This window comes from Prinia subflava, chromosome 11 (genome assembly GCF_021018805.1).
Source record: "Prinia subflava isolate CZ2003 ecotype Zambia chromosome 11, Cam_Psub_1.2, whole genome shotgun sequence".
Taxonomy (NCBI): Eukaryota; Metazoa; Chordata; class Aves; order Passeriformes; family Cisticolidae; genus Prinia; species Prinia subflava.
This window is the reverse complement of record NC_086257.1, coordinates 9,867,755-9,895,185: the sequence shown is the minus strand read 5'-3', so window position 1 is coordinate 9,895,185 and position 27,431 is coordinate 9,867,755. Positions and strand designations below refer to the sequence as shown.

The 27,431-nt window shown below is 46.3% G+C and overlaps 1 protein-coding gene across 1 annotated transcript in view; it reads left to right on the top strand.

The window, feature by feature from the left end:
* Positions 1-1,737: 1,737 nt before the first annotated feature.
* IRS1 (insulin receptor substrate 1) overlaps positions 1,738-27,431 on the top strand; it is a 50,530-nt gene continuing 24,836 nt past the window's right edge. Inside the window, exon 1 of the mRNA XM_063408042.1 lies at positions 1,738-6,321. Coding sequence (XP_063264112.1) covers positions 2,765-6,298 — 3,534 coding nt within the window. The 5' untranslated portion in view covers positions 1,738-2,764 and the 3' untranslated portion in view covers positions 6,299-6,321. The remainder of the gene's footprint in view (positions 6,322-27,431) is intronic.

Sequence of the window (27,431 nt, the reverse complement as noted above, 5' to 3'; positions counted from 1 at the left end):
AAGAGAAAGAATGGGGCAGAGCAAATAGAAGTCATTAGTTAAGATTAACAACCTTACCTACTATGTGCAAATTATTTAATTTAAAATGTAGTACATATAGTCTGTGCACAAACATGCATTCCTGTGCTTGTGAAGGGCAGGGAAAAGAGGTTTAGGAGCTATCCTCCTGCCACAGGACTTTGTAGCCATGGATCGTGCCCTCTCTCAAAACATACCTTGTCATTAATGACAGCCAAGAGAGCTGATCTTAATATGCCTTGGGGCTGCAATTCTATCCCACAGCTCCATGGTGTGGGCTGGGGGAGCAATTTCCTGTCCTGCTTGTTGGAGTATAGAAATACACTTAGTTTGTACTAATCTTTATCTGCAGGTATGTATAACAGATCTATTTTTCAATACAAATATCTGCATTTGTCATGATGAGCTACAGTGTGGAGGAAAGAACAAGGTGATGATATGTTACTGATACAGCATGTATTGTTTTTTTTTCTCACTCCTAACCAGCTAGACTCTTGCATTAGAAATTTTCATCTTGCATTTGGCAAACCTTAAACAATTCTGTGCTTTATGGTGTTTTCTACAGGATAATATACAAGGGTGGTTTGTGCTGCTGCCTGTTGTCCTTTCTGGGTTTTCCACGTGTTTCAACTGTTTCAGGGGAAATTTTTCACCTTTTGACCAAGTGCTCCTCTCAATAATTACACGACCATGATGTGTGCAGCAGCAAATTTTGTAGTGCAGATGTGTTAAAAAAGCCTCCAATTTATTTATCCCGTGTTTAGACCTACACAAATCCAAACAAGAGTATAATTTTGTATTTAATTTTAACCTGAGGAGTAGATGAGAGCCCTGCTGTGGCGCTTTCCCCTCTGACCAGCTGCAATCAGTCTGCTCGGGTAGGGCAGTGCCAGCTCAGGGCAGCCCCGCTGCCCTCTCAGGCTGTGCAGGGCCACCCATCGTAAGCAGCCCAGGGAGCACCGAAAGCGCCCCAGACCCGCACCCCGAGGCACGGCCCGCACGCCGCCCGGGCCGGGCGCTGTCCCGCAGAGGGCAGCATTGAGCGGCGGATGGGCCGCGGCGCTCCGCACTTGTTCCCGGGGCAGCGCTGCGGGCGCGGCACGTCCAGCGCCGGCACGGCCGCTCCGCTGCACGCTCGGCTCGATTCAGCACGGAGCGGCGCGGGGAGACAGGGCACCGCCGCACAGCCCGCGGCGGGAGCGCTGCCGCGGCCCGGCCTCGCCCGCCATGGAGGCAGCGCCGCCCCTCCCGCCAGGCCCCTGCTGGGGACCGGCCGCGCTGGCAGCGCCGGGGCCGCGCCTGAGCCCGAGGAGCGGAACGAGCCCCGGGCGGGGCGTGCGCGGCCCCACGGCCGCAGCCACAGCGCTCCCCGCTCCGCTCCCCACGAGGCGAGCGGCAGGGGCTGCGGGCAGGCGGGAGCAGCTCCCCGCCCGGCCGGGCCCAGGAGCCGCCACACTGCAGAGGCCGCCGGCGGCGGGTATAAATAACACGGCGCTGAATGGCGTCTACGCCTCTTTACTACGCGCCGCGCCCCAGCCCGGCCGGGCGCCGCCGCCGCCGTGACGGACGGGCGGCGGCACCAATGGGGGCGCGGCGGCGGCGGCCCCGCGGCCGCGCTGAATGAGGGCAGGGCGGAGGGCGGGGCGGCGGCGCTGGCCGGGAGCCCGGCGGCGGCTCCGGGGATGGTCCACGCACTGGCGCCGTCACGTGTTGTTCTCCTTGGAGTGAGCCTGAGCCGCGGCGGCGGGCGGAGGGGGCTGGACTGGCGAGCGCGGCCCCCGCCGCCTGTTTTGGTGCGGGGCGCCGGGAAACTCCGCGGAGAAGCAGGCGGAGAAGGAGCCGCCGCGGCGGTGCCCGCTCCCCCGGCGGGCTGGGGCACGGGAGGGGGCCGCGCCGCCGGCCGCTGAGGCGCTGCCGCCTGGAATGAAGAGGAGGAGGAAGAGAGGATGTTCCTTCGGCACTCGGGCTTGCCTCCCCTCCCGCCGCTGCCGGGCTGCGCCGCGTGTGGAAATGGCACTTTCTCTGCCTAACGAGATGGGACTGAATGGGGTCGCCAGCCTCCTCCGCACGCCCGAGCGGGAGCAGCAGCCGCGGCGCTGATATTTGGGGAAGGGGGGGTCGTATTGTGGGCGGCATTTTTTTTTTAAATTTTCTCTTTTTTTTTTGCGGGGAGGGCGAGAGAAGGGGAAAGCAGCGTGTATTTTTGGGTGCAAACCCCGGACTTTGCAAAACAATCTCCGCCCCCGAGAGGATATTTAATCTGCAACAGAGATCGCTGCTCGCGGAGGCAAACTTGAGCCGGGGAAGGGGTGCAGGGAGCGGAGGAGAGGGACCCCCGCCCCGCTCCCGGCCCCGCCGGAGCCCGACCCCTGCAAGGGAAGATGCGTTTTTCATTCCCGGCGGATCATTTTGGGACGAGACTTTCGTCTGGATTGATCGGGACTGGAGTTTTTAAGGACGAGCTTACCCGTCTAAGCGCGATTTGGGCATAAACAGCAACACAAACTCTGATTTGGTGCTGGAAGCTGCCTCTGCCACTGAACAGCTGCTCTCACCCTGCTTCAGTCCCTCCCCCGTCCCGTTCTCGAAAGAGGATCCTGAACTATTTTGCTTTTTTTTTCCCCTTTTTTTTTGTTAATTGTTGTTGCATGAATTTTATTTTAGGTGGTTGCCTTTCCGGGCTGGCTTGGGTGTTTTGGGGTCTTGCAGACTGCGAGCTGCAGTAAGAGCTCCACCAGCTCTCATCATGGCCAGCCCCACGGATAATAACGAGGGCTTCTTCTCAGATGTCAGAAAGGTGGGTTACTTGCGCAAACCCAAGAGCATGCATAAACGATTTTTCGTGCTGAGGGCAGCCAGTGAGTCTGGACCCGCCCGGCTGGAGTATTACGAGAATGAGAAGAAATGGAGACACAAGTCAGGGGCCCCCAAGCGCTCCATCCCATTAGAAAGCTGCTTCAACATCAACAAACGGGCTGACTCCAAGAACAAGCACCTGGTGGCCCTCTACACCAAGGACGAGCACTTTGCCATTGCAGCTGACAGCGAACCCGAGCAGGAGAGCTGGTACCAAGCACTGCTGCAGTTGCACAACAGGGCCAAGGGCCACCACCACCTCCACCACCATCACCACCACCACCACAGCGATGTCACTTTTGGAGGCAGCAGCACAGGACTGGGAGAAGCAGGTGAGGACAGCTATGGTGAGGTAGCCCCTGGTCCAGCTTTTAAGGAAGTTTGGCAAGTAATTCTGAAGCCTAAGGGCCTAGGCCAGACAAAGAACCTGATTGGCATCTACCGCCTGTGCCTGACTAACAAGACCATCAGCTTTGTAAAGCTGAATTCAGATGCGGCTGCTGTGGTGCTGCAGCTGCTCAATATCCGCCGCTGTGGTCACTCTGAGAACTTCTTCTTCATTGAGGTGGGACGCTCAGCTGTCACCGGACCTGGTGAGTTCTGGATGCAAGTGGATGACTCAGTGGTGGCACAGAACATGCATGAAACTATCCTGGAGGCCATGCGAGCCATGAGTGAGGAATTCCGGCCCCGAAGTAAGAGCCAGTCCTCCTCAAACTGTTCCAACCCCATCTCCGTGCCCCTTCGCAGGCACCATGTCAACAACCCTCCGCCGAGCCAAGTGGGGCTCAGTCGGCGGTCCAGGACTGAGAGCGTCACGGCCACTTCTCCTGCCGGTGGCGGAGGTACAGGTGGCAAACCCAGCTCTTTCCGGGTTCGAGCTTCGAGCGATGGGGAAGGCACCATGTCAAGACCTGCCTCTGTGGATGGTAGCCCAGTTAGTCCCAGTGCCAACCGGACTCATTCACACAGACACCGTGGCAACTCCAGGCTCCATCCTCCGCTCAACCACAGCCGGTCCATCCCAATGCCTTCCTCGCGCTGCTCTCCTTCAGCCACCAGTCCAGTCAGCCTGTCATCCAGCAGCACTAGTGGCCATGGCTCCACCTCAGACTGCCTGTTTCCACGAAGGTCTAGTGCTTCAGTTTCTGGCTCCCCTAGCGATGGTGGATTTATTTCTTCTGATGAGTACGGTTCAAGCCCATGTGACTTTCGCAGCTCTTTTCGCAGTGTAACCCCTGATTCATTGGGACACACTCCCCCTGCCAGGGGTGATGAAGACCTCAACTACATCTGCATGGGAGGGAAGGCCACCTCTTCTTGCTGCAGCCTGGCAGCGCCCAATGGCCATTTCATCCCACGCACCTGCCACCCTCAGCAGCAGACCCGCTATCCTAGCACACCCTGCTGCCCTCGAGGTGGTAATGAGGAGGTTGCCGACCTGGAGAAGGCATTCAGAAAGCGGACTCACTCTGCAGGCACTTCGCCCACCATCTCCCACCAGAAGACACCCTCACAGTCTTCGGTGGCCTCCATTGAGGAGTACACAGAGATGCTGCCTTCTTACCCCTGTGGCAGCAGCAGGCTGCCCTCCTACCGCCACTCAGCCTTTGTGCCCACTCACTCCTACCCGGAGGAGTGCCTGGAGATGCACCACATGGATGGTGGCCGTCATCGGACCAACTCTGCCCCGCACACGGATGATGGCTACATGCCCATGTCACCCGGTGTAGCCCCTGTGCCCAGTGGTGGGGGGCCTCCCAAGGGTGGTGACTATATGCCCATGAGTCCTAAGAGTGTGTCGGCCCCACAGCAGATCATCAACCCTGGCAGGGGTGGCCGCCACCCTCCAGCCACAGTGGACTCTAATGGCTACATGATGATGTCCCCCAGTGGCAGCTACTCCCCCGACAGCAGCTCTGCGGGCTACGGCAAGATCTGGACGAACGGTGCCGGCCACCACCCAAAACTCTCAGTGGAGAGCAACGAAGGGAAGCTCCCCTGCGGCGGCAGCGACTATATCAACATGTCCCCAGCCAGCGGCTCCACCACCAGCACTCCGCCCGACTGCTACTTCGGGGCTGCGGGGCAGCCGGGGGTCGAGGAGGCGGCCACCGCAGCGCACCACAAACCCATCTACTCCTACTTCTCGCTGCCGCGCTCCTTCAAGCACGTGCACCGGCGGGGCGGCGGCAGGCCGCCGGGGACAGCCGAGGAGGGCAGCCCTCAGCCCCGCATCGCGCTCGGCTCCAGCCGCCTCCTTTACGCGGCCGAGGACTCGTCCTCCTCCACCAGCAGCGACAGCCTGGGCGGCGGCGGCGGCCCCGAGGGCGGCCCCCCGCCTCAAGCGCAGCCCCCGCGCAAGGTGGACACGGCCGTGCAGACCAGGGGCCGCCTGGCGCGCCCCACGCGGCTGTCGCTGGGTGGCCCCAAGGCCAGCACCCTGCCGCGGGCCCGGGAGCAGCCCCCGGTGCTGCTGCCCCCGGAGCCCAAGAGCCCCGGCGAGTACGTGAACATCGAGTTCATCGCCGGCGAAAAGCCGCCCTTCCCCTCGGCTGCCCTGAGCGTGGCCCTGCCGCCGCCGGGCAGCGAGGCCGCCGAGGAGTACATGAACATGGAGCCGGGGCCGCCGCGGGCCCCCTGCCCGCCCGCCTTCGGCACCGCGCGGGCCGCCCGCTTCGGCAGGGACTACGTGGCGATGCAGCGGGGGGGCGCCGCAGCCGCCGGGGGCTCCTGCTCGGACTACGCGGACAGCCCGTCCCCCGGCTCGCCCGCCCGCCTGCTCAGCTACGCCGAGGTGCGGGGGGGCCGCGCCGGCCCCGAAAAGCCCCCGCCGGCGGCCGCCACCGCCGCGTCCCCGGAGCTGCCGCGGCCGCCGGCCGAGCTGGCGGCGGCGCCGCCGCGCTCCTCCTCCCTGCTGGGGGGCCTGGGCTCGGGCAGCGCCTTCACCCGCGTCAGCCTCAGCCCCGGCCGCAACCAGAGCGCCAAGGTGATCCGCGCCGACCCGCAGGGCGGCCGGCGGCGGCACAGCTCCGAGACCTTCTCCTCCACGCCGAGCGCGGCCCGCGGAGCGGCGGGCGGGCTCGGGGCGCCCTTCCCGTGCGGCGGCGCGGGGGGCACCGAGGAGGTGAAGCGGCACAGCTCGGCCTCCTTCGAGAACGTGTGGCTGCGGCCCGGCGCGGGGGAGGCGGCCGCCCGCCGGGACCCGGGGGCCGCGCCCGCGCTGGAGAACGGGCTCAACTACATCGACCTGGACTTGGTGAGGGACTGCGGCCACCGCCGCCACCACCACCCGCACGCCCCCGCCGAGGCGAAGCAGCCGCTGCCGCCGAAGCCCCCGGGCCAGCAGCGCGGGAGTGGCCACTGTGGCGAGGATCTGAGCGCGTACGCCAGCATCAGCTTCCAGAAGCGGGAGGAGATGTAGGAGCCGGGCTCCCCCCGGGGAAGGTGAGCCGGGGCGGGACGGGGCGCGGCTCCGCTCGGGGAGTGGAACGCCCGCGGGGAGGGGGCTGGGGCGGGGGTCGAGGCTGCTCCTGCCGGTGCCTTCCCGCGGGCTGGGGGCTGGCGGCATGGTTCCCCGGGGCAGCCACGGCTTGGGTTGGTTGCACTGAGCCTTTTGGCCCCACTGCAGCATGTTTTAGCGGCAGAAGGGTCCAGGAGTGCAGCATCCCTGCGGGTGTCCCCCCGTGGCACCTGCACGGACTGGGGAGTGCTTCCCAAGCAGCTTTGGATGCTCCTGTTCAGCCGGGAATGCAATGCTGTGCTTACCATGTTGCCACGCTTTTTTACTTCTCAGAATTAGCAGTGCTTTGGAAGTGTGTGGGAGAGGGGTGTGAAAGCGACTCCCTCCTGCTATTGGCCTGGAAACAGGAAACTCCCAGTGTAATCCTGATTTGGTCAACAATCATCACCGGGAGGCCTCACGGGGCTGTGACCAGTGTCAATTCCCTTGTGTTGGAAGGAGCTTTGAGTTTGAACACAGACTTCAAAGCCTTCAGAGGATTGTGTCTATCACTTGTGTTTCAGTTGATACTGTGTGTCTGTCCCTCACCTGCTACAGGGTTACAAACAGCACAAGAAATGAGCCCTATGAACGATGTTTTTGGCATTGACTAATGCGTTCTGTTTCTTCCTGAAGCTTTTAATTTTTAATTCGGGAAAAACTCCTTCCAGGCTGTTGCACGTTGATTACAGACATGCAAGATGAGTAGGAGCCTTGTTGGCAGCCATGTGAGGTTTCTGCTGAGCGGGAACTCCGTGCAGCACAGAATAATGTATCTTGTTAAGAGCGCACTGAGTACAGCGCACCTGTATAAGTCCTTTCAGGAAAGGTGAAGCCTGTTCTGTTTTGGTGCAGGCAAGTACTGGCAGATAGTTGTCTAGTAAGTTTTGTCACTCGATTTTAACAGTTTCCTCCATACCTGAGCAGCAGCAATCACAGCAGTTTAAGCAGTTGCTATGAATATATGCAATGACATTAGGGGGTGAATCTCATACCACTGTTTGCATCATCTCAGTATTTGTGTCACCCGTTGGCTGTGCTGAAGGGAACATTGAGGGCTGGTGTTGGTGTGATGCCTGGGATCATATGTTTTTCATTTTTAGATGTTTTGCATGCTTATAACCTGAACAAAAGCAAAACAGTCTCTTCACATTTGCTGCTTGGCACTTGCTGCTATTGCTCATTAGAACAAAGCAATACTGAGTCTTAGTCTTATGTGACCTATGAATACCAAGTTAATTTGAAAGTTTGAGGTGGGACTTAAGATCAGTGCAAATATTGCCAGTCTTCAAGTGGTAACTGGTAGGAAATGGTAATTTTTGTGGCTGGCAGGACTGTGCTGAGTGTCACCATACATTATTTGTACACAAATTTACACAGCCACACCTTTTCTCAGTTCTGGCATGTGCTTGCAAGAGCCCTGTTTTTGCAGGTGGCTCTTGTTACCCTGGGAATCCATATCTGCTTAGGACAGAGCTGGTGTTGTGAATTCTTCAGGAGGGATTTTTGCCAGAGGATACAACATGTGCTGCAGTTAAGTCACTTTGCTGGGAGCATCACTTTTCCCTCCCACCTGTGCAGTGCTGAGTCTGTGGAGTAAGTGTGAGAGAAGATCCTTGGTCAGTGTGTGAGTAAATAAAGAATATATGAAGGGTATGAGAAGGCAGGTCTGGTGGGAAGCAGTCATAAATGTTTGCTTACACAGCTTTTTTCCAAATGTGCTGCTTTCCTTTTGCTGTGGACAACCTGTTTAGTTGAACCGTGTGTCATCTTTAACATAAAAGCTGTGGCAATGCTCTCCATGGTGGTGTTATACTTGTGATTATGCTGTTCAGTGAAAGATTAGGGTGTGGAAGACCTGATATAAGAACCGAAAAAATACTATGCAGATGTTTTTAGGGGCAGCATTGTGTAAAAGAGAGTGTAATAGAGTAAGTGTCATTTGAAGTTTGTCCTTATTTCCCAAAATTAGGATTGGATTGAGGAGGCACAGCTTCTTCTGGGAGGCAAGGGAAGAATCAGGTTGTAATTATATGGATAGTTTGAGCCACGGCTGTTCCTTCTCCCTTCTCACTATGAAGTTGTGTTGGTTGCTTGTAGCCTTCTCAGACATTAACCCTTGGGACTCTTATTTCCCAGGCTAGATTTCTTGCCATCAACTGAAACTTCCCTTGCAAACTTCAGCCTGACTAGTTCATCTCTTGAGTGTGCTAAGGAAAGAAACCCAACAATGTTTTGTTCATACTAAGCCATTTTTACGGCTATTTTTTGACATGTGCTGGTACATTTTTTGCTTTGGAGGTAAAACTTAGGTTTGACAGGAGACTTGTTCCATGTAAGGTTGTACCTTATGCCATTCCTAAGAAAACCTGTCTGGAGCTGAGTGATTTATGGGGCTGCTTGCACATGCCTGAAAAAGTTGTTGAGCACCTTCAGCTGAACTGTTCACCTGAAAACTCCAGCTGCAGTGAGGGTGCTCCAGTGCCCAAAGCTTTGCCTGCCTTTCCCAGCGGGCAGCACAGCAGGCTGTGCCTCCTTGGCCAGCGTCCCCTGTGCTCCTTCTGGCAGCTGAGGCTGTTCAGGCTGCAGCTGAGAGTGGGGAGGTTGTGGTGTGGTTTCTCCTTTTGGTGTTTGAGCAAGTGAAAGATGAAGGAAAAGCTGCTTGGTGTGTTTGCAGGTACAGCTGAGAGGACAAAACATCTGGAGCTGGGATGGGAAAGGTGAAGCTGCAGGTATCAGAACAAGGGCTGGGGAAGGCTGCACTAAGTACTCTTTCTTTACTCTCCCTCTCTTTCATGGGTTATTATTTGCACTTCTAATCTCAGAAGTGGCAAAGGGACTGCACATGCTTCTTTTTTTTTCTCCATAGAACAATCTTCCACCCCATCCCAAAGGCCAAAACTATCTGGATAATGTTTGTTTTATCCATTCTAGAGTTTTCTGTTGTTGCCATCTACAAGGCAATAACCCCAGATGCTGGCTATTCATCTCCTAAGGGGTAAAATGATCGTTGCTGCTTTGGTGCAAACTAGCTAACTCCTGCCCTTTACCCCGCTTCCCTGTTCTTCTCTGCCAGCTGCCTCCAGTTTGTTCAGGCATTAGATTCTGAAAATATTTTTAATCTCTTTTAAATGTAATTATTTCTCCTAACGTTAAAGATACTGGCTGAAATAATGATATTGTTTCCCAAATTTAATTGAAAAACATTTCTCTCTCACCCACGGCATTCCTCTGCACACTCCAATCCCATTGCCTTCCCTGTCATATACTCCTGGCTGTTTCCAAACAGCTGGCCCTGCCTTAGCCCTCTTCTTTTTTCCTGTTAGAAGTGCTGTAGTCTCAGTGCAGTTCTATATGCTCTCCTGCCCAAACTTTTACCTCTGCTTTAGAGAACTGGGTGCTGTTGTGTGTGTCTAGCGTAGATGGTCACTCTTTGGTGCCTGGATCCTCTGATGAGTGCCTTTTATGCTGGAGCTGGAATGGCTGTGTTGCTGCAGTTGCCAAATTGTGCTAGGAAACACCAGCCCATGGCATGGAAAAACTGAGGGGAGAGAGCAGGGTAGCCCTAAGGTGTTTTCCTCCTGCTCAGAGTTCTGCATGCACAGATGTGGTGGGCTGGTCCTGGCTAGGCACCAAGTGCCCACCAGAGCCACTCTCACTCTCCTCCTTAGCTGGAAGGGGAGAAAAAATATAATAAAAAGCTCACGAGTTGAGATAAGGGCAGGGAGAGATCACTCATCAGTTACTGTCATGGGCAAAACAGACTCAACTTGGGCAAATTAATTTCATTTATTACCAATCAAAACAGATTAGGATAATAAGAAATAAAAACTAAATCTTAAAACCCTTTCCCCCCAGCCCTCCCTTCTTCCCGGGCTTACCTCTGCTCCCCATTTCTCTACCTCTTCCCCACAGCAGCACAGGGGGATGAGAATGGGGGTTTTTCCCAGTTCACTGTGTGGTGTCCCTGCTGCTGCTTCCTCTGCAGAGCAGTTTCCTATATCCACAGTGGTCTCAGATATCCTCCCTCCTCTCCCTGGCTGTGGGTGTGCAGGTTTTTTTCCTGTTCCTCAATACACAATCCCGGAGGTGCTGCCACCGCCGGTGGCACTGCTTGCCTTGGCCAGCAGCAGGTCCATCTTGGAGCTGAGTGGCAGCGGCTCTGTCACACGTGGGGGAAGCTCCCAGCAGCCTCTCAGAGGAACCCCCCTGTAGCCCCCTGCCACCAAACCCCTGCACACAACCCCAAGACAGCAGGTGAGCAGATGTTGTGGATGTGCTGTGGGTCCTGCTTTTGGGCTTGCTGTGAGAAGGCTCCTCAAATGAGCAGGGGTTTTGAAGATGAAATGCTGATAGCTCGTGTTCTCAGTATATAGTCAAAAAATATTCCAAAAAGGAAACCATGAGATGTCAGCTCTGGAGAAACAGGAAATGCTGTAGCAGGATAGTAGAATGAATCCAGGTATCTTGCTTTGATCTCCAAAACTTCAAAGCTTCATTTCCATTTTGTTGATGACTCTGAGAACTCCTGAATGTAAATGCTAATAACACAAAATAGAATATGTGTAGTGTAAGCAAGTGGTAACTTGGCTCACTCTAGCTTTGATGCTGACTGTTTCACCCACTGCATGGGTGGTTTGGGGCTTTTTGGTGATGTAAGAAAATGGAAAACAGTACAATGGGAATTCAGCACAAGGGCATCTGTAGGGTTGCTAGACCTTTTGCCTGTATCCAGTTAAAGCAAAACACTTCTAAGGGTAGAGCTAAACCTTTGTGTGGTTCTCATGAAAATACACATGATGGTAAACAGAAAATGATTCATGTAATTCCTGTACTGTGTACCTGGGTTTTATTTTTGTTGAGACTCTGCTTGCTTTTTAAATTTATTTTTTTCATAGTTTTCAATAGTTGTGTTCTTTTTCTCAAGTTAAAAACTGAATGTGGAACAACAGAAACACAGCAATTCATAAAATCATAGGATATCCTGAGTTGGAAGAGACCCACAAGGGTGCCAAAACAAGACTTGTACAGTTAAATTAAGTTTCTAGGGGCGTGTTGTTTCCCAAACTGAAGAACAGAAGTTTCTGTAGTTTTGGGCCAGCACCAAGGTAAATACCAGCATGTTATGAAGTTTTTCATGCTTTGTGGGTATAACTGTAGACAAAACAGTGCATTTTTTACTGTATGCACACACCACTTTTTCCCCATATCTAATTATTTGCCAAAATTGAGCCTGTGTCTCCACATACTTGCATATTTGCAGTTCCCCTGTTTAACAAGACCACAGGCTTATAATTAATGGGTTTAGGTGTTTCTCTTTTGTTTTCCTGGCTTAAAAGCTGAAACAGAATGATTTATAAACAAATTCATATGATTATGAGGTACTACCTGGGCATCTTTAGCACATGGTTTTCCCATTTAGTTAATGTTCAAACTGGTTTTTGAATGTGGTTTAAATTTGAAAATGAAACAGGACATTGCAGGGGAGGATGATGCTGTTTTTTAATAGCAACTGGAGGGAGATCATAAATTTCCTTAGATAACACCTGTAAATAGAGAATTACAGGTCTTCAATAAAATGCAGCAAGCAGCTGAGGAATGGGAATGTTATTTGACCAATATCTTCAGCATGTTGCCTTGTTTCAGGAATATTTTATGATAGCTAAAATTTTATATTCATTAGGACTGTACAATTTTCATGACTTCTTAAATACATGAGTGCAAGTAATGAAAGTAAGTGTACTTGAATATTCTTTTGAGCAAGTAACTATAATAGCTTGTTTGTGAAGAAATTGGGGGTTTTTTTCCAGTTTATTGAAGCTCTGAAACTGAATCTTCAGTACTGATTATTATGTGAATAAAGTCACATACACTTTAAAAATAATTTTGGTGTCCAGTGATATGGAAGAGAAATAGATATTATTTTCAAAAAACAAATTTGATTTTAGGTTGAACCTCTGTGCCAAGTTTCAGTGAAAACTAATTATTGTGTTTGATTGACAGAGTTATGAAATGCCCTTAAGAGATGAGAGGAAGAAGGAGGGGAAAGCTGTTCATGGGACCTGTGCTGTGGCTAGGAGAGACTGGGGGCTGCTGGCAGAAGACAATGGGGAACCTGAGGAAAAGGCTGGGCAGCACTGGTAGAAACTGGTATGGAAAGAGATGGAAATGAGAGAGAAGTTACTTTGGGGACACAGAACCTGTGTGGATGATGTAGGTAGAGAGAATTGCAAGGTGTTTGTGGTGTGGGGGGAACTGGGATGGTGATATTGGAAAGTTGGAGGATGACTTTAGGGAAATGTGGAGAGCCTGCAAAAACACAGAGAGTTTGTTCTAGAGGTCCCAATTTTGCACAGTACTGCAGTTTGCTGAAGGTGTTTTTCCTTCTGTATTTTTTTTTTTAATTTTTATTACAGGGATGGACACTCTGCTTAGTAAGCACATGGATTCCTTATTTGTTAGGGGTTTTTTATAGTATTTGGATATTCTTTTTGACCTTAACAGGATGATTTGCTTAGTAAGGCAAGCAGAATTTACCTCCAGCTCTTCTTTCCTGAATTCTTTGCCTTGTAGTGTCCCTGTCACAACCACAGCAGTAAACCACAGATACAAATCTTAATTAAGTACAAGATAAATAAGAACAAGTGAATTTTAACATTAAAATCCCTTGAGCTTATAAAATACATACAATAAAAGGAGGACTATATTCACACAGATTTTTGTAACTGCAGCATTTTCTTCTCTACTACTTAGACAGTAATAAATCTGATTTGGGTTCATTAGTTTAATAATTTGTCTTATGGATTAGTAAGTATAGATTCTCTTACTTTTTCTTTAATTTTAAGAATATATTGTAAAAGAAAACTTCAAATGCCAAAGCTGTTGTGGCTTGTTACAGCAGATATGGTTTTCATTTTGTGGTAAGAGCTGCAACTTAAACATATTAATATTGACAAATATGTCTGAATTCCTAACTTGTCAGAATGGTAAAAGTTGGCTTTTGGTAATCTGTACATGATCTGATGTATTAGAGTAGCTGTTCATAAAAGTGAATAGCATTATTTATTTTTACATAATTCGGGGGCTTTGATAAATGTTGATTATTATTTTGACTACATGAAATAGAGATAGTAAAGGAGAGACATTGGTAACTTAAAAAAAAATCACAAGTTTAACAGCTTTACACTCTGCTTACAGAAATGATGCGAAATTTAACAAAAGCCAAGGTGTGAACAGATAAAGGAGATTTAAATAAGCCTGGCACTCTTAACTAACTAAAGGATGTCTTGATATATGTCTCTGATCATGTTTGACATATCTAGGTCATGTTCTCTGAAGACTAATAATAGAGATTTAACCTTGGGTAATTGTGAAGTGTATTTTCTTCAGTGTAATTTTTGATCAGGCAGATGAGACACTGGAAGTTTGTGTGTGTTCAAGTGCTTGTAATAATTTGGGAGTCTAGTTAGAAGATCTGGTGTCAGGCACCTGAGCTAGAAGGTGAAATGTACTGTTCCATGGAGTATCACAGAAGAATTACCTGTGTACATTTTGTCAGCTGTTGTAAAATTCTATTTTCTTTTGGAAGCTGGGAATGTGGAAGAAATGACCTGTTAAATTTTCAAATAAGATACGCTTCAGGAGGACATTGTGCACTTTACAGCTAGTAGAGCTGGTGAAGTGTACTTGCACATTTGAACTCTGATGATGTGTGTTATATAATGGAGGAGTGTGGAGTCTGGGAACATCTTCAGCTTTAACTGACTGTGTTTCTTCTTCTGCCTCAGCCCATCCCCTCCAGCCTGTGTAGGATGGACATTTTTAACCACTAGGGCACCTAAGGACTGCACATGCTTTCTTTGAAATATGAAATCTGTGTGACTAGAAAAAATAGGAATTAACTAGCAGCCTTGGTTCCTGCCTAGTTTCAGTGATCTGGCTTTCAGTGTGGTGCACAAATATTTATAAAGACATAACTATAGGGTAGGAACTCCATAAGATGGATTTGCCAGTCAATAAAATACTTAACTTGTTTGTGCATGAGAGCTTTCCTTCAGTGCACGGTTCACACAGTTCCCTGAAGGAATAAAGAGCTTGAAGCTGGAGTGCAGGAGACTAAGCCAGTCTGACTGTATGGGTTCCTTCTGTCCTTCCTTCATGGAGCTGTGGAATTAAAACCAAACCAAAACAAACCCTCCCATCACCCTCCTCACAAGACACTGCACGTCTGTACATCACCAGTAACATTCGTGTAAATGCTGTGCTGAGAGCTGTGTGTCTTTGAGAGAGTAAAAGAACCTCAACAAGTGTACATGGGAGGTAGAAGACTGAGTTTGTCTCTCCTCTTACAGCACATCTCACCTGGGCTCTTGTGCTCATCAGTTTGTGAGTGACTGCAAAGGACTGGAAGGGAGGTGGGGAGCTCCATGGCTGGAGCTGTGACTTGTTCCAGGTCTGACCTGAGCTTCCCGGGCCGTGTGAGAGATGCAGAGACACCTCAAGTGACAGCTGATGTGTGTCATGGAGGGAATATGTTAGATTAAACCACTGGATGGTAATTAATCTTCAGCCAGCTGGCCTTCATTTTGAAGAGAAGATTGCTGTGTTAGAAAAGAGAATTTTAACACCTAGAGAGCAGGAAATGAGTGACAGGGGAGGTGTTTTGGCTTCAGAGACAAACTCAGAGCTCGGAAGCCTTTCTGTATGAGCTACAGGGGAGTGCTGGTGTCCAAGTAAGTGATGCTTTGGCACTTGGCTGAAATTCCTTGAAAATTGCTGGAGTAAGGAGACAGTGGTCTTCCAGTAATTCCCAGTTTGGTTTGATGGTTCCTGTGCAAGTGATTGACAAGGTGTTTGGGAGTCACTGTCAGCTGTGATGCTAGAGCCTTCACATAGATATTAAAATAGGAGAAATACAGGAGCTCTTCTCTTTTCTGGAGAAGGGACAGGTGTCCTTTGCTGTGCCTGCCATGTCATAGGGCTGGTAAAGTCTGCAGCCTTCCCTGCATAGCACAATGTGTTTTTTCATGGTACTTGGTCTCTGTGGTGATGCCCAGAGAAAGAAAGGCTGGGTGCTTTGCTGAAATGATGGTGGCTCTTCCACTTCTCACTCACGCAGGCATTTTAGGTAAGTGATGGTGGTGTTGGCTGAGTGGTCTCTGAAAAATAGGATTAATTTTTGTTTCCTCAGAAAAGCTTGTGCTGTTGTAATTAGTGATTCCTCTCCTGCAGATCCTCATCACAATTTCTGAGTTACTTGTTACTTCAAAATAGCAAATGGGGCATTTATGGAGCAGAATGTTATATAATAATGAGGACATAAACTAACAAGTTTTTTACTTAGTTGAGGCTAAGACAATGTTATCTTACTTTTTTTCCTATTTTGGAATTTATCCACAAAGCTTTTCCTTTCATAGTACAGTTGTATTTCCTGGAAATGACCAACAGCAGGTAGCTCAGCTGCTCAGTCCTTGAAAGAGGTGGGGCAGCTCAGCTTGCCACAGGACTCAAAATGACTCTGAGGTGTCAGTAAGGTAATGCATTCCTTGTTTTGATGGGAATGAAGATCTGTACCATGGCTACATGAAGGAAAAAATGAGCAATACTTGGCATATGATAAATTAACTGAATTTATATTCACTGATAAATTCAAATTGAACCATTTTCATTTGGGGAAAGTGAAATCTTTAGGAGGACAAAATATATTTTAGACAGGTGGAAACAACATTGTTGAAATTTAAAAAAATGCCTCTCTTTGACCTGTTACATTCACCCTGTTTCTCTTTTTGTCTTTGCTTGCAAAGCGTGGTCACACTGTACCATCCCTTCATGCTTTGCTATATTACGGTATTTTTAGCATTTGGTCCACTTTTCTCTGTTGCAGATGACAGTTCATTTTTTTTTCTTAATAGTGTCAACTAAACTACAAAATAAAAAAAAAGTTTCTCTTTAAAAAAAGGGAAAATCAGGAGTACTATGTAGCTAATTTCTTGATTGTAGATATAAAATGAAATACAGGTAAGGAAACCTTAGTTTAGGTGTACTGAAAACTATTGCAAACAAAGGAGACTTTTAATCTCCTGTGTGTGGTTTGGGAGTCCCAGACTGGCTGGCACATCTGGGGTCGTGCAGGAGCTTTGGGCAGATGTGAGCAGCTTGCCCCCCTGCCAAGGGGGTCTCACCTGGCTGCCTTTAGCCCAGCTGCCTGCTCCACTGTTTGTGTGCTGCTTCCATTCCATGACATGGTTACTGTAGTTAGGCTAGCCTATTCTTTAGTAGTGGTTTATATTTCCCCATTTTACACATCATGGCATTCAGATTTCTGAGGAACAGCAAAATAAAATATGTAAAGAAGAATGTAGGTTGTTTAGGAAGCTGCATGTTTAAAACTGTAAATATTTTTTCTTGTTGAAAGTTAATATTTGTTCCAGTGTCAGTATTTTGGAAATAATCTTGTATTTTGTTGACTTTATCATCATCTTGTGAACATGATGCATAATGTTCATGAATGCCTTGGATATCTCGATAGGAGTGGATAGCCATGTGTGATTTACATCTATCTTACCAGTTTGAGATCAAAGCAGAGGCAGATGAAGCTAAATGGAAGAGCAGTGATGGAAGCCAAAGAGCTCCAGATCATCCCTTGTCCTTTCCAGCTGCTGTGCGCTCCCTCCTCCCACAGCTGCAGAAGTTGAAGAACCTGTGAACATTGTACTTTAAACCTGTAAACGGTGAACTTTACTCTTCAATGGATTAACAGAGCTGATCAATTCATATGCAAGGCAGTCTTGAATCCTTTAAACAATTTAGGAGTTCTTAAAAGTGAAACAAATCTCTCAAATGTATTTAATTCTTGTCTGTGTGAAAGTTCTTTCTCTAGCAGGCTCTGATAGAAGGGAAAAGCCCTGCTGAAGGTGTGCAGGCATGTAGCTAGGGCATGTTTTTTCAGGCCTTTGAACTAGGTTAGGAATGTGTCTCAAGATGGAAGAATGAATAGTTACTTGGTGCTTTTAGCCCCCGGGCTTGAAACTTGCGAGAGGAATGTTATTGTGTCTTCAAAGCCTGTTTCACACAGGCCTTTGTTGAGCGGGAACTTGGAGAGGCTTTGTATTATCATGCACACAACAAAAAGAGCCAGCCACCCAATTTGATCTAATTGGGCAGCAGTGGTGAGATGTTTCTTCAGCAGGAAGGCTCTGGAAAATAGGGTGCGTATTTTTAATTAGGAAATACCCTTTAGAGTGAAGGGATTGCCTACACAGATGTTTACTAGCTTGCTAAAACTCTCTAATTATACTGATGCAATTCCCCATAAGCACATCCCCTCTTTTTCCACTCTCTCCTATGTAGTGCTTTCCCAGGAAGAAAACAAATATTTACATTTTCTTTTAAATTCTCTTTTGACCCTGAGGTGGTGGTAGCACATCCCTGGAGGAGGCAAGCTGAGGTTGAGAAAGTGGGGTGGTTCAGGTTGAAGTAATTTTTGTCTTGCTTTCTCAAAAATAAACCTGTATTCAGGACTAAATGTGCCGTAATATATTAATACTACCTAAATTAAGACAGAACTTTCACTCAGTGTAACTACCAAATGTTTAGAGGAAATAAACCCACTGCTCTAGTGAACATGAGTGGGGTTTGAAGTGCTAAAACCTAATTTCTGAGAACAGCAGCTGCTTCAGTAGATACCCAAAGAAATTTATTTTCATTTTAGTGGGAATAGCTTAATGTTTATTCAAAACTGAATGAGATCAACGGAAAAGATGGGAAAACAGCTTTCCTTTCTTAAGTTTTTTTGTAAAAAACCCCAAAGGACTATACAAAATCAGAAAATTTGAATTCCAGGGTTGCCAAGTTCACTCCATTTCACCTACTAAAGAGACATGAGGCTTAAAAAAAAGAAAAAAAATTGTCTTTAAATGCAACATTTATTTTGTTAAGTAACTTCATTGGGTGTTCAGGGATTTTGTTTTTATCCTGTTTTTCATTCAAACAGAGCTTGAAAAGTCATAATATAAAATTTATTCAGCTACTAAATAGTGGTAGTGACCTATATTGGTCATTAATTTCATGTCAAGAATCTGCATAAATGTACACTAATAGCATTGTCTAACTAGGGACTCTATTAAATGCTAAATTAAAAGGTTATAGTGCAAATTGTCATGATTTAGTGGTTATTGGTGTTTGAGAATGACCATTAAGGACATTAAAAAAAGTTTCCTCATTCACTAATCTAAATTTGATTATTTGAATCACTTTAATTTGAATCAATCCACCGTGAAGCTGTGTGTCAGTATGTACATGATAATTAAACGTATTTGAACTGATATAATCATGCAGAAATGAATGGTGGGTAAAAGAAGGGACCTGGGTACAGGATGTCTCCTGATCCAGAGGAGCAGACAGTCCATGAAGTGATAGGAAGTTGTGTGTGGGAGAGGAGAGGGCAAAGCCACAAGAAGAAGAGTGGTTAAATGTATTGAAGGGTAAGAGTGACAGGCATGCTGTGTGAATTGCCAGCTCCTGGGTCTTCTGTAAGAGGAGTTTCACAAGGTTAGAGAAGGGAAAGTTGTGTAGGAAGGGGTACAGGGGCTGAGTGAGCAGAAAGAGAAATTGGAATAATGCCGGGAATCTCAGATTTCGGTTGATGTAATTGGACTTTAATGGCTTGAATGATTCATAATCTCTTAGCTTGATAGGCTGTTATAAAATTTTAAACATAGGTATGAATGAAGCCTTGTGCTGATAACATTGTGGGATTGCAGCAGTGCTAAGTGTTGATGTGCCAAGAATTGTTAGAGGAAAAGATTCCTCTAACATATAACGTGTTCGTAAGTTTTGTGTAGGGTATTTTGGAGGAAGGTTTCAATGACCCTTCTGCATGAATGGGCTATGAATTATTTTTCACCTAGGTGTGGAAGTGGAGGAATCTCCAATTGATGTGAATTGCTGTACCTTCTTGAGGTTGGTGGGACTAGGGCAGCATGCCTCAATTTAGAATGTGTCCCTTTAACAGTTTGTCTTCCTTTCTTTTTCTGGAAGCTGTTACTGCACTGTTCTGTTTGAATTAATAATAAGTCCCCATTAATTTTAATTAGCTATAATAATGAGTTAGCTCTAAAGGGTTACAGAATGATCTGTAATTCAATGTTTAGTATATCTCCTACCTTGGTTATTTCATCTTTTCCAAAACTACTTCTCCTGAAGACTGGTGAGATGTTTGATCTGTCTTGATTCAAGCTTGTTTACTTCTGTGTTTCTTAGAGTAGCTCATCAGCTTTTATTCCTTTATCAAACAACTCCTGTCATGTTAATCATAGATTTGGGTCACATTTCACCATTTGCATTTGGGTTGAAGAAACAGGTAAAAGCAAAGGACTATTAGCAGGATTGCTTTATACATAGGAAAAAGAGAACTGCAGAACATGTGATGGTAGCCTTTGCATTACAGGACTCCTGTTACTTGTAGGACTTTCCAATCTGTTTGTTTTTAACTGATGCACTCTTGTAGTAGCTTCTTACTATTCTTCACTGTAACTTTGAAAGGTTTTGCTTTGGTTTTATGAAGTCAAGAGTGATACAAGTCACTGTCTGGAATTATTTCCCTGGCTTTATCTGCTTCTCCTTGGCTGATAGTTGCAGCTTTTACTGTTGTTGTGACTTCCTCTGTTCTGATTCCTTGGGCTGTCCATGCAGGTTCATCTGACAGAATTAAGGCCAGGAGAGCTGCAATAAGTACTGGCAATCATTGCACTTCAGAATCAGAATGCAGAACACAGGTTTGCCATCAGCTTAAAGAAATGAAAGTCCATGCTGTTGTTTCTGTCTCCTTGAACCTGTATTCCTCTGGAGAGTTGTTGGGAATGTGTTTAGGAGTAAACCCAGACCCATTTCTCTAGACAACAGCTAGCCCCTAGTTTGGTTAAAACCAACTGTGAAACCTCATCTGCTATATTGTTTCAGGCAGCAAATCTACAAGTAGAATACCTTGTGTGATTATTGCCTCACACTGCCCTTGAAACCACACTTGTCTTGGCCCACGCTGCTGCTCCCTGTGCCTGCTGCAGAAGCTGTCTCACATTGTCCACTGTGAACCTGGGCCTTCAGTGAGCTGTGATCCTGACCAGCTGCAGCATCAGTCCCTCAGCCCGGGGAGTCTTTGCAGATGTGCTGAGTGAGAGTCTGAGAGCGTTTATCCAAGTGGGTTTGCTTCTTCACTCACCCTGGAGCTGCTACTCTGAAGTAGGACTGCAGTAGAAGTGTATTTGTGCTGTTGGAAAACACCCCACTTCTCAATTATGGCTTGTTTTGGTTTAGGTATTCTGTATCTGAGAAAAGACATCTTTTACTGCCTTGTGCTTGCTGCTTTAGTATTTGTGCTAGTTTAGCTGTGTTAATCATCTTCTCAAACAAACATTTTCTGCCAAAACCCAAATCCACACCGACAAATTAGCCTTTCTAGTTCAGATAAGGTCATATAAATGTGGGAAATATTTTCAGGTGAAAATGAAAAATATATGTAATGGCTTCAGACAGCTGTCATCCAGAGCTTCTGGTATAGTTACTTGAGATGTCATATGAGAAGCAGGCAAGGGTTCTCACCTTTCTGTCTCCAGTTCTCAGTCAAATTTAGTGATTATAGGAGGATTCAATAAGTAACTGACTCCTATATTCAGTAAGTAACTGGCTGTGGTAGAAGGAAACAGTAGTTTCGCTAAAACATTTCCTGCTGCTCTCACAGCAATTCAGATGAGCCTGCGGAAGAGAACTTTTGTTCTTGTATTAAAAAATCTCTTGCATGTTTGTCCCCAGTGGTGTATTACAAAACTGGGTGTCTGTTGTCCGGCAGATGCGTGATTGTACAAACAAAACTTTAACCATTTGTTGAACCTCTGACATTATGATCTACATTAAGAATTAACCTCTTAAAAATAACTCTGCCTTTCTGCTGCTCTGTGCAATGTTTCCAGATGTATTTGGGTACAGCTCTAACATTAAAGTGCTCCAAGAGCTACTACAGTTGTCTGTAGCTTGGCTTTGGTTTTCTCCTTTGCTTCAGCTTTCTAACACTTTTTGTTTCAAGCCTTATTTATCAAGGAGTGTTACTGCATTCTGCTTATTTTTTCAAACTACTATGTCATTTATTTGGCAGGCGAGGAGGAAGGTTAAAGTTCTCCTTACCTCCTCCCCTTCTCTCCAGTGAAATTTTTGATTGTTCTGTTTAATGAGTCATTTTCTCTACAGCTGAAGTTAATTTAGTGGCTAATCCAAGCAGTGGGTATTTTCTGAGTGAGGAAGTGAGAGAACTTTAAATCTTTCCCCTCTTTTCAAATACAAAGGTGTGTCTTGGGTGTTAAAAAAAAACATGGAAGAGAACAGTGCCTGTTGGAGGTATTTTATCATATTTAACAATAGGTAACAAAACATCCGTTGACTTCACTGGAGTGAAGTTTCCTCAGAGTACAGGGGGTGTAGGTAGGGTTTGCAGTGCTGTAGAGCTGCTGTATGGGCAGAAATGCTCTTTTCCATGTGTTCTTTATCACTATGTAAAAGCTGATATTGAATGCTATTGACATCTTAGTTCCTCTCATTCTTTCTTTCCTGCATAAGTGTATGCGTGCATTAGAGTGTGTTGTGTGCTCTGGGCTGTTGAAGCCAATCTGGTCAAGAGCATTGTTTTCCAGAGAAGAAGAATAATCAAAAATTTGAAATTCAAATCACTTGTGAAATATTTGTGATGTGTATGTCATAGATTTGTAAAATCTGTTTCATATACTTCTGTTTCCTGAACCTAGGGTGTTCTGATTTGGCTGAATAGTACCAAGTTATTGTGTGGCAGTCTCTTCACACACACAAGGCTTTGATTAAGCATGAAAAAATACTGAAGGCCGGCCTACATACAAACTTAGAGAAACAAAAAGTGTGAATTAAGGAAGATAGCATTTTAATACAAATATTTCAATACCATGCATAGTAGTGGCTCGTCTGGGCAAATGAAAGCGATGGCATAGGGTGAAAGATTCATTTAGACCTCTGGGGAAGACACAGAGACATTTCATAGCAGATCAGGGTTATTTGAGGGGTTTTTTTTTACAGCTGGGTATAATTTTAACCAGGGTAAGTTCAGTGACTTTGTTTGCTCATGTGGACCGCAGGTATGCATGGTTATTCAAGGTTCAGTCATCAGCTTCCATTGACCAGAGCAGATTTTCCCCCTTGCTGTGAGTGTCCCCCCGGTGTGTGACAGTGCATTCCTGTGTTCAGCCAGGCTCTGAGCTGAAGTTGCTGTCTGATTTGGGCCTCCTCTTACCGGGAAGAGGAACAGGGGTTTGCTGGGCACGTGTGGTTACAGCCTTGTCTCTGAGCAGCCTCTGGACAAGGGAGAGTTTGTGCTCTGTCAGTTCAGAGCATGAATGGGACTTGTACAGAGAGTAGCTGCACGGGGGCAGCTTTGGGCGTGCTTTCACTGCAGCTTTCTAGACTGTCATTTTGAGGAAGGATTCTTACCCTGCCTCCCATGCTGACACCTCCTTTGCCTGAGTATGTGCATTCCTGTAGCTGAGCCAGGCAGGCACCTCGGGGACCTAATCCAGGCTAAAAGTAACCTGGCTTAGGGAGGGCAGAAATCAGAATCTGGATTCATTTCATTGTATTGCTACAGACCCTGGTGCCAGGGCAGAGGAGGGGATCCTGTGTGTGGTGGGAACATTTATGGCAACAAGACAGGCTTGTACAGGCTTCAAGTAGACATGAAACAGTGATCATCAATCTCCTTGCAACAATTTCATTCATTTTCGAAAGTACTTATTTCATTGGGCCTGAGCAACAGTAATTGTGTGAAGCAAAAGGGGCTTGGTTTTTTCCCTGCATTAGGATCATAAAAACTTTCTAAGTCTAATGGCTGGAAGTGAGCCTTGTGCACAAAGGTTCTTTTGTTTTGTTTTTGTATAAACCCATTTGATGTTAAGCAGCCAAATCTCATCCTTTATGGTTAGTCTAATGCATTTTTTAGAAGCTACTGCACTTCTTGTTTAGCTTTCAGCCCCGGCTCCAGAAGGCTCCATCTCCTTACATGGTCTTGTCTCTTACCTGCTAAGTCAGGGATACCAAACTGGCACTGAACACCTCTGGTTAGAAACCTGAATTTCTTCTTAGGAGTGTTCATTACTACAATATTTTTTCTGTCCTTCAGCTCTGGAGATTTTTCTGGGGTTTTTAAAAGAATATTTTCCGTTCTTAATAGAAATGGGAGTGATTGTGCTGAATTATGTAGTGAGGTGAGGGGTTTGTTGTTGTTTTGGTTCGTTTATTCTTGAATAGCTTTCCTGAAAGGCTTTCTGTCTGCTCTCTCTGTGCTTATGGAACCACACAAGCTCTTGCTCCTTGGGAAATGTTTCACTGTGGACTCTCTGCAGCAGTTAGGAGAGACAAAACCCCCAGTGATGAGGCTTTTGCTGTAAGCCTGTCAGTACCAGCAGCAGGTGAGCTGATAGCTTCCCTTACCCACTCTTTGACTGGGATGTGCAGGGCATGGATCAGTAGCTCACTGAGCTCTTAGGTGCTAGAAGGGGATGCACTTTGAGCCACAAGGGAGATTCTAGGTTTTGTTCCTCAGATCTGCATGCAAGTATTTTGATTTGAAATCTTTGCCATCTTACTGTTTATTTGAAAATTAGGAACAGATGCAAGCTTAAATTTTTTTGCAACAATGATTAAGTGATTAAAGCTTAAGACATTCTTCCAAAGAAGGAGAAATAAAGATTTTTTCCCTCCTATTATAGGACTAGAAAAATAAAGGAGAGGGAACATAATGAACTTCAAAGAAAAACTTTCTGAATCTTTCCATGAAATGCCAAATTAAAAGCAGAACCCAAAGACCAAGATCAGTTAATGAAGTTTTTACTTAAAAAGAAGAAACCTAAAAATTGTGGAATACCTAATGGGTGACCTTTGCTGTGGGCTCAGTGGGCTGAGTTTGGAAACAATAAATTTGTAATCTGAAGCCACGCCACTGTAACCTGCTGCTCATCGTCTCACCATTCAAATGATAGTCCAGTGAGGATGTATTCCTAAAGCTTGAGATGAACAGCAGGAATGAAAACACCCAAGCACAACTCCAAACACTCTTTTAATGCTGAGTCTCCTGCACTTGTCTGCTAAAGGCAAGAAATCTCACCCTTTGGATGGAAATTCTCAGATATGGGCATAGGAAGGATATTAAATAGTTGTGCAATCGCAGCCATGTGTTCATTAATTAATGAGAAGGGGCCTATTTGTGGCCTTTGGTGAGTTGTACATGAGTCTCACAGCATGCTGAGAAACACTGATATCACTTCCCTGTACCCTGATGTATCTACTGGTCTCTTTTTCCTTTCCCTGTAGCTCTGCTGGGGCAGGGAGTGTCATTTTCCTGTGTTTGTGCATTAAGCTGCATGGTGCTGTGTGTTGCAGCCTCTCCATTTTGGAGATCCATTGGGAAGGGTGGATGCATCCTTCCAGGAGAGCCAGGCCTTGAGCTGTGACCGGAGTTCCTGCACGCTGTCCTGGCAGTGCAGACAGTGCCAGTAATCATTAGCACTCCTTAGCACTCCTTATCGTCTTTAGGAATAAGACAATCTTAAAAGGCACATCTTGTATTATTTAATTAGAATTGGATCCTTTTTATCATCAAGTGATAGTTCATTACAAAACAAAGGACAGATGATGTGTCCCCTTCCCTGCCCAGCTGTTGGGCAGCTGGTGTGGAAGGCTCTGTGTACCTGGAGGAGCTGCACGTGCAGCAGAGGTGAGACTGTTTAGAGTGACTCTGCTGTGCCCATCACTGGGCATGTGTTGTTACTACTGACAAGGAAGGCTTGGAACAAAACAAAACAAAACAAACTAACTTCTTATGAGTTTACAAGGTTTTTTTCATTTGAGGATCAAAACTACGTTTTCTTCTACAAGTTTTCTGGTTTTAATATTTTCATACTGGGAAAAATAGAGTTAAGGTGCTGAAAGCTGCTGTAGAGGACAAATGGCAGAGTAGGATTCAGTGCTTTCAGCTGCAGAAAATAACACTTCATGGGTACCAGAATATTCTTTCTCTGGGCTGCTACCAGGTATCTTAGTAATCAGAATTTTGGGAAAAGAAAGTCGGAACCTGTCCATCAGCAGATCCCAAACTGAGTTGGTTCTTAGAGAGCAGGGTTTCTGAAAACAGGTATGCTGAGCAAGCATTCAGAAAATCCCAACACACACATTAGGGGGAAGACAGTGCAAGATTTCAAATACATTGAATTGATTTGCACTCTGGAATGTGGAAGTTGGTGGGGTTCTTTTTTGGGGGGCAGTGAGTTATGGCAGTTTTTCAGTAAGTATGATATGCTCATTGTTACTTGCAATGTATAAGCATCTTTGCAGATGGAAAATGCAAAATGAATATGACATTTGTATTTGTTTGTGCTCACAGATCTGCAACAGAGCCTCATATCTAGGAGGTATGGCTAAAAAAATGGGTGGTTTGTTGTAAAGTTACTGTCTAGACAACAGAATCTGATAAAACTAATACTTAAAATTGGGGATTTTTTTGTCTGAAATAATTTGATGCTCAAGAGAACAAAATTCTCTGATTCTTTTGACTGACAAAAAGGGGAATGGGGCTTTGATAGTTGATTTAAATTAACTTTTGAGTTTGAATAAAGGTATTGTGCATTTGCTTTTTTTCTTTCAAAGAGCAAACTGCAATCATATTAAAAACGGAAATTACCAGTCTTTTTTTAAAGTTTGATCTGCTACTTTTACTACATGAAATTTCTGTAGTACATTTTAGGGGACAGCCCTTGGCAATTCTGCACATGATAAATGATGATTTCTGTGGTGGTTTAACAGTGCTCAGCATGCAGCTGAGAGCCAAAATTCTTACTTTATTAAGATCTTACATTAATCAGAAAAGTTCTTAAGGCATTTGTTTACAGTTGCTGGTTGATTTTCTTGTGTGATAAGCTGCTGTAGCCCTCTAATTTGGGCAAGTTTTTGTATCATTTCTGTTGGTGCTGTGGTGATTCAGCTTGCCCAAAACCAGAATTCTTTAGAAGAAGAATCTTGCTTCAGTCTTCAGTATGTTTTTTAATTAGATTTTTTTGTCTTCCAACATTACTTGGATTTTACATCAACTCTTTAAAAAGTAGTTTTGAAGATTTTTCTTGACAGTCATTTTTCATTGTAAGGTAAAAGTGAGGGCTGATAGCTGACAGATACCAAGTGACATCAGGAAGCCTGATGTCTGCCTGTCACCCTAGAGTATCGCCAGAGTTGGTGTTACAAGATCTAATTTCCTCCACAGCAGTGTTCCAGTAGCTCCATCCATGGATAGTCTACAATTCCATGGACAATCCATTGCAGGTTTTGTTTGCCATCGTTGGCCGTGGAGGTGTGATGTGTGGGTTTGGGGTTTTTTTTCAGTTTTGTTGTTTTGCACCCAATTTCTGTCCTGTTATTAATGACTCTCCTGTGTCTGGTAATTTTCCCACAATGATAAAACTAGCTCTGGTGGTCTTGATTGATCTCACTTGCCTTCCCTGTGACTTCTAGACATCACTCAAGCCAACAGCTCGATCTGTTACCTTGCACCAGCCCCAGAATAATTCCAGTTTTGATGAAAAATGGTAGTCCTGTTACTTTGGGGTAGCTAGATGCTGTCTAAGATGCAGAGGAATTCCAGAAGGCCATCACATAACTTCAGTGGGCAAGAATGTGGTAGACTGATGTCAGCATAGGTAAACATAGGTTTTTAAACAGAATTTTTTTCCAGTTAGGAAAAAATTATTCTAAACCATGTTTGTGTGATGCTGAAATCAGAACTGACGGTTGCAGCTTGGAAAAGAGGCTTTGTGGTTGTCATGGACAGTTTTCCAGGATTATTGTCAGCAGTTTGGAGTAGCAGCAGCCAAAAAAATCCAGAAAAACCTGGGCAGTGTGTGCCTCTTGCATCATCAGGAAAAGGTCCTGAGGACAAGAAAATCCCTTTTGTTGGTATTTAAGGCTCTGGTGTGCTCACCACGTTTTGAGCATGGGGTCT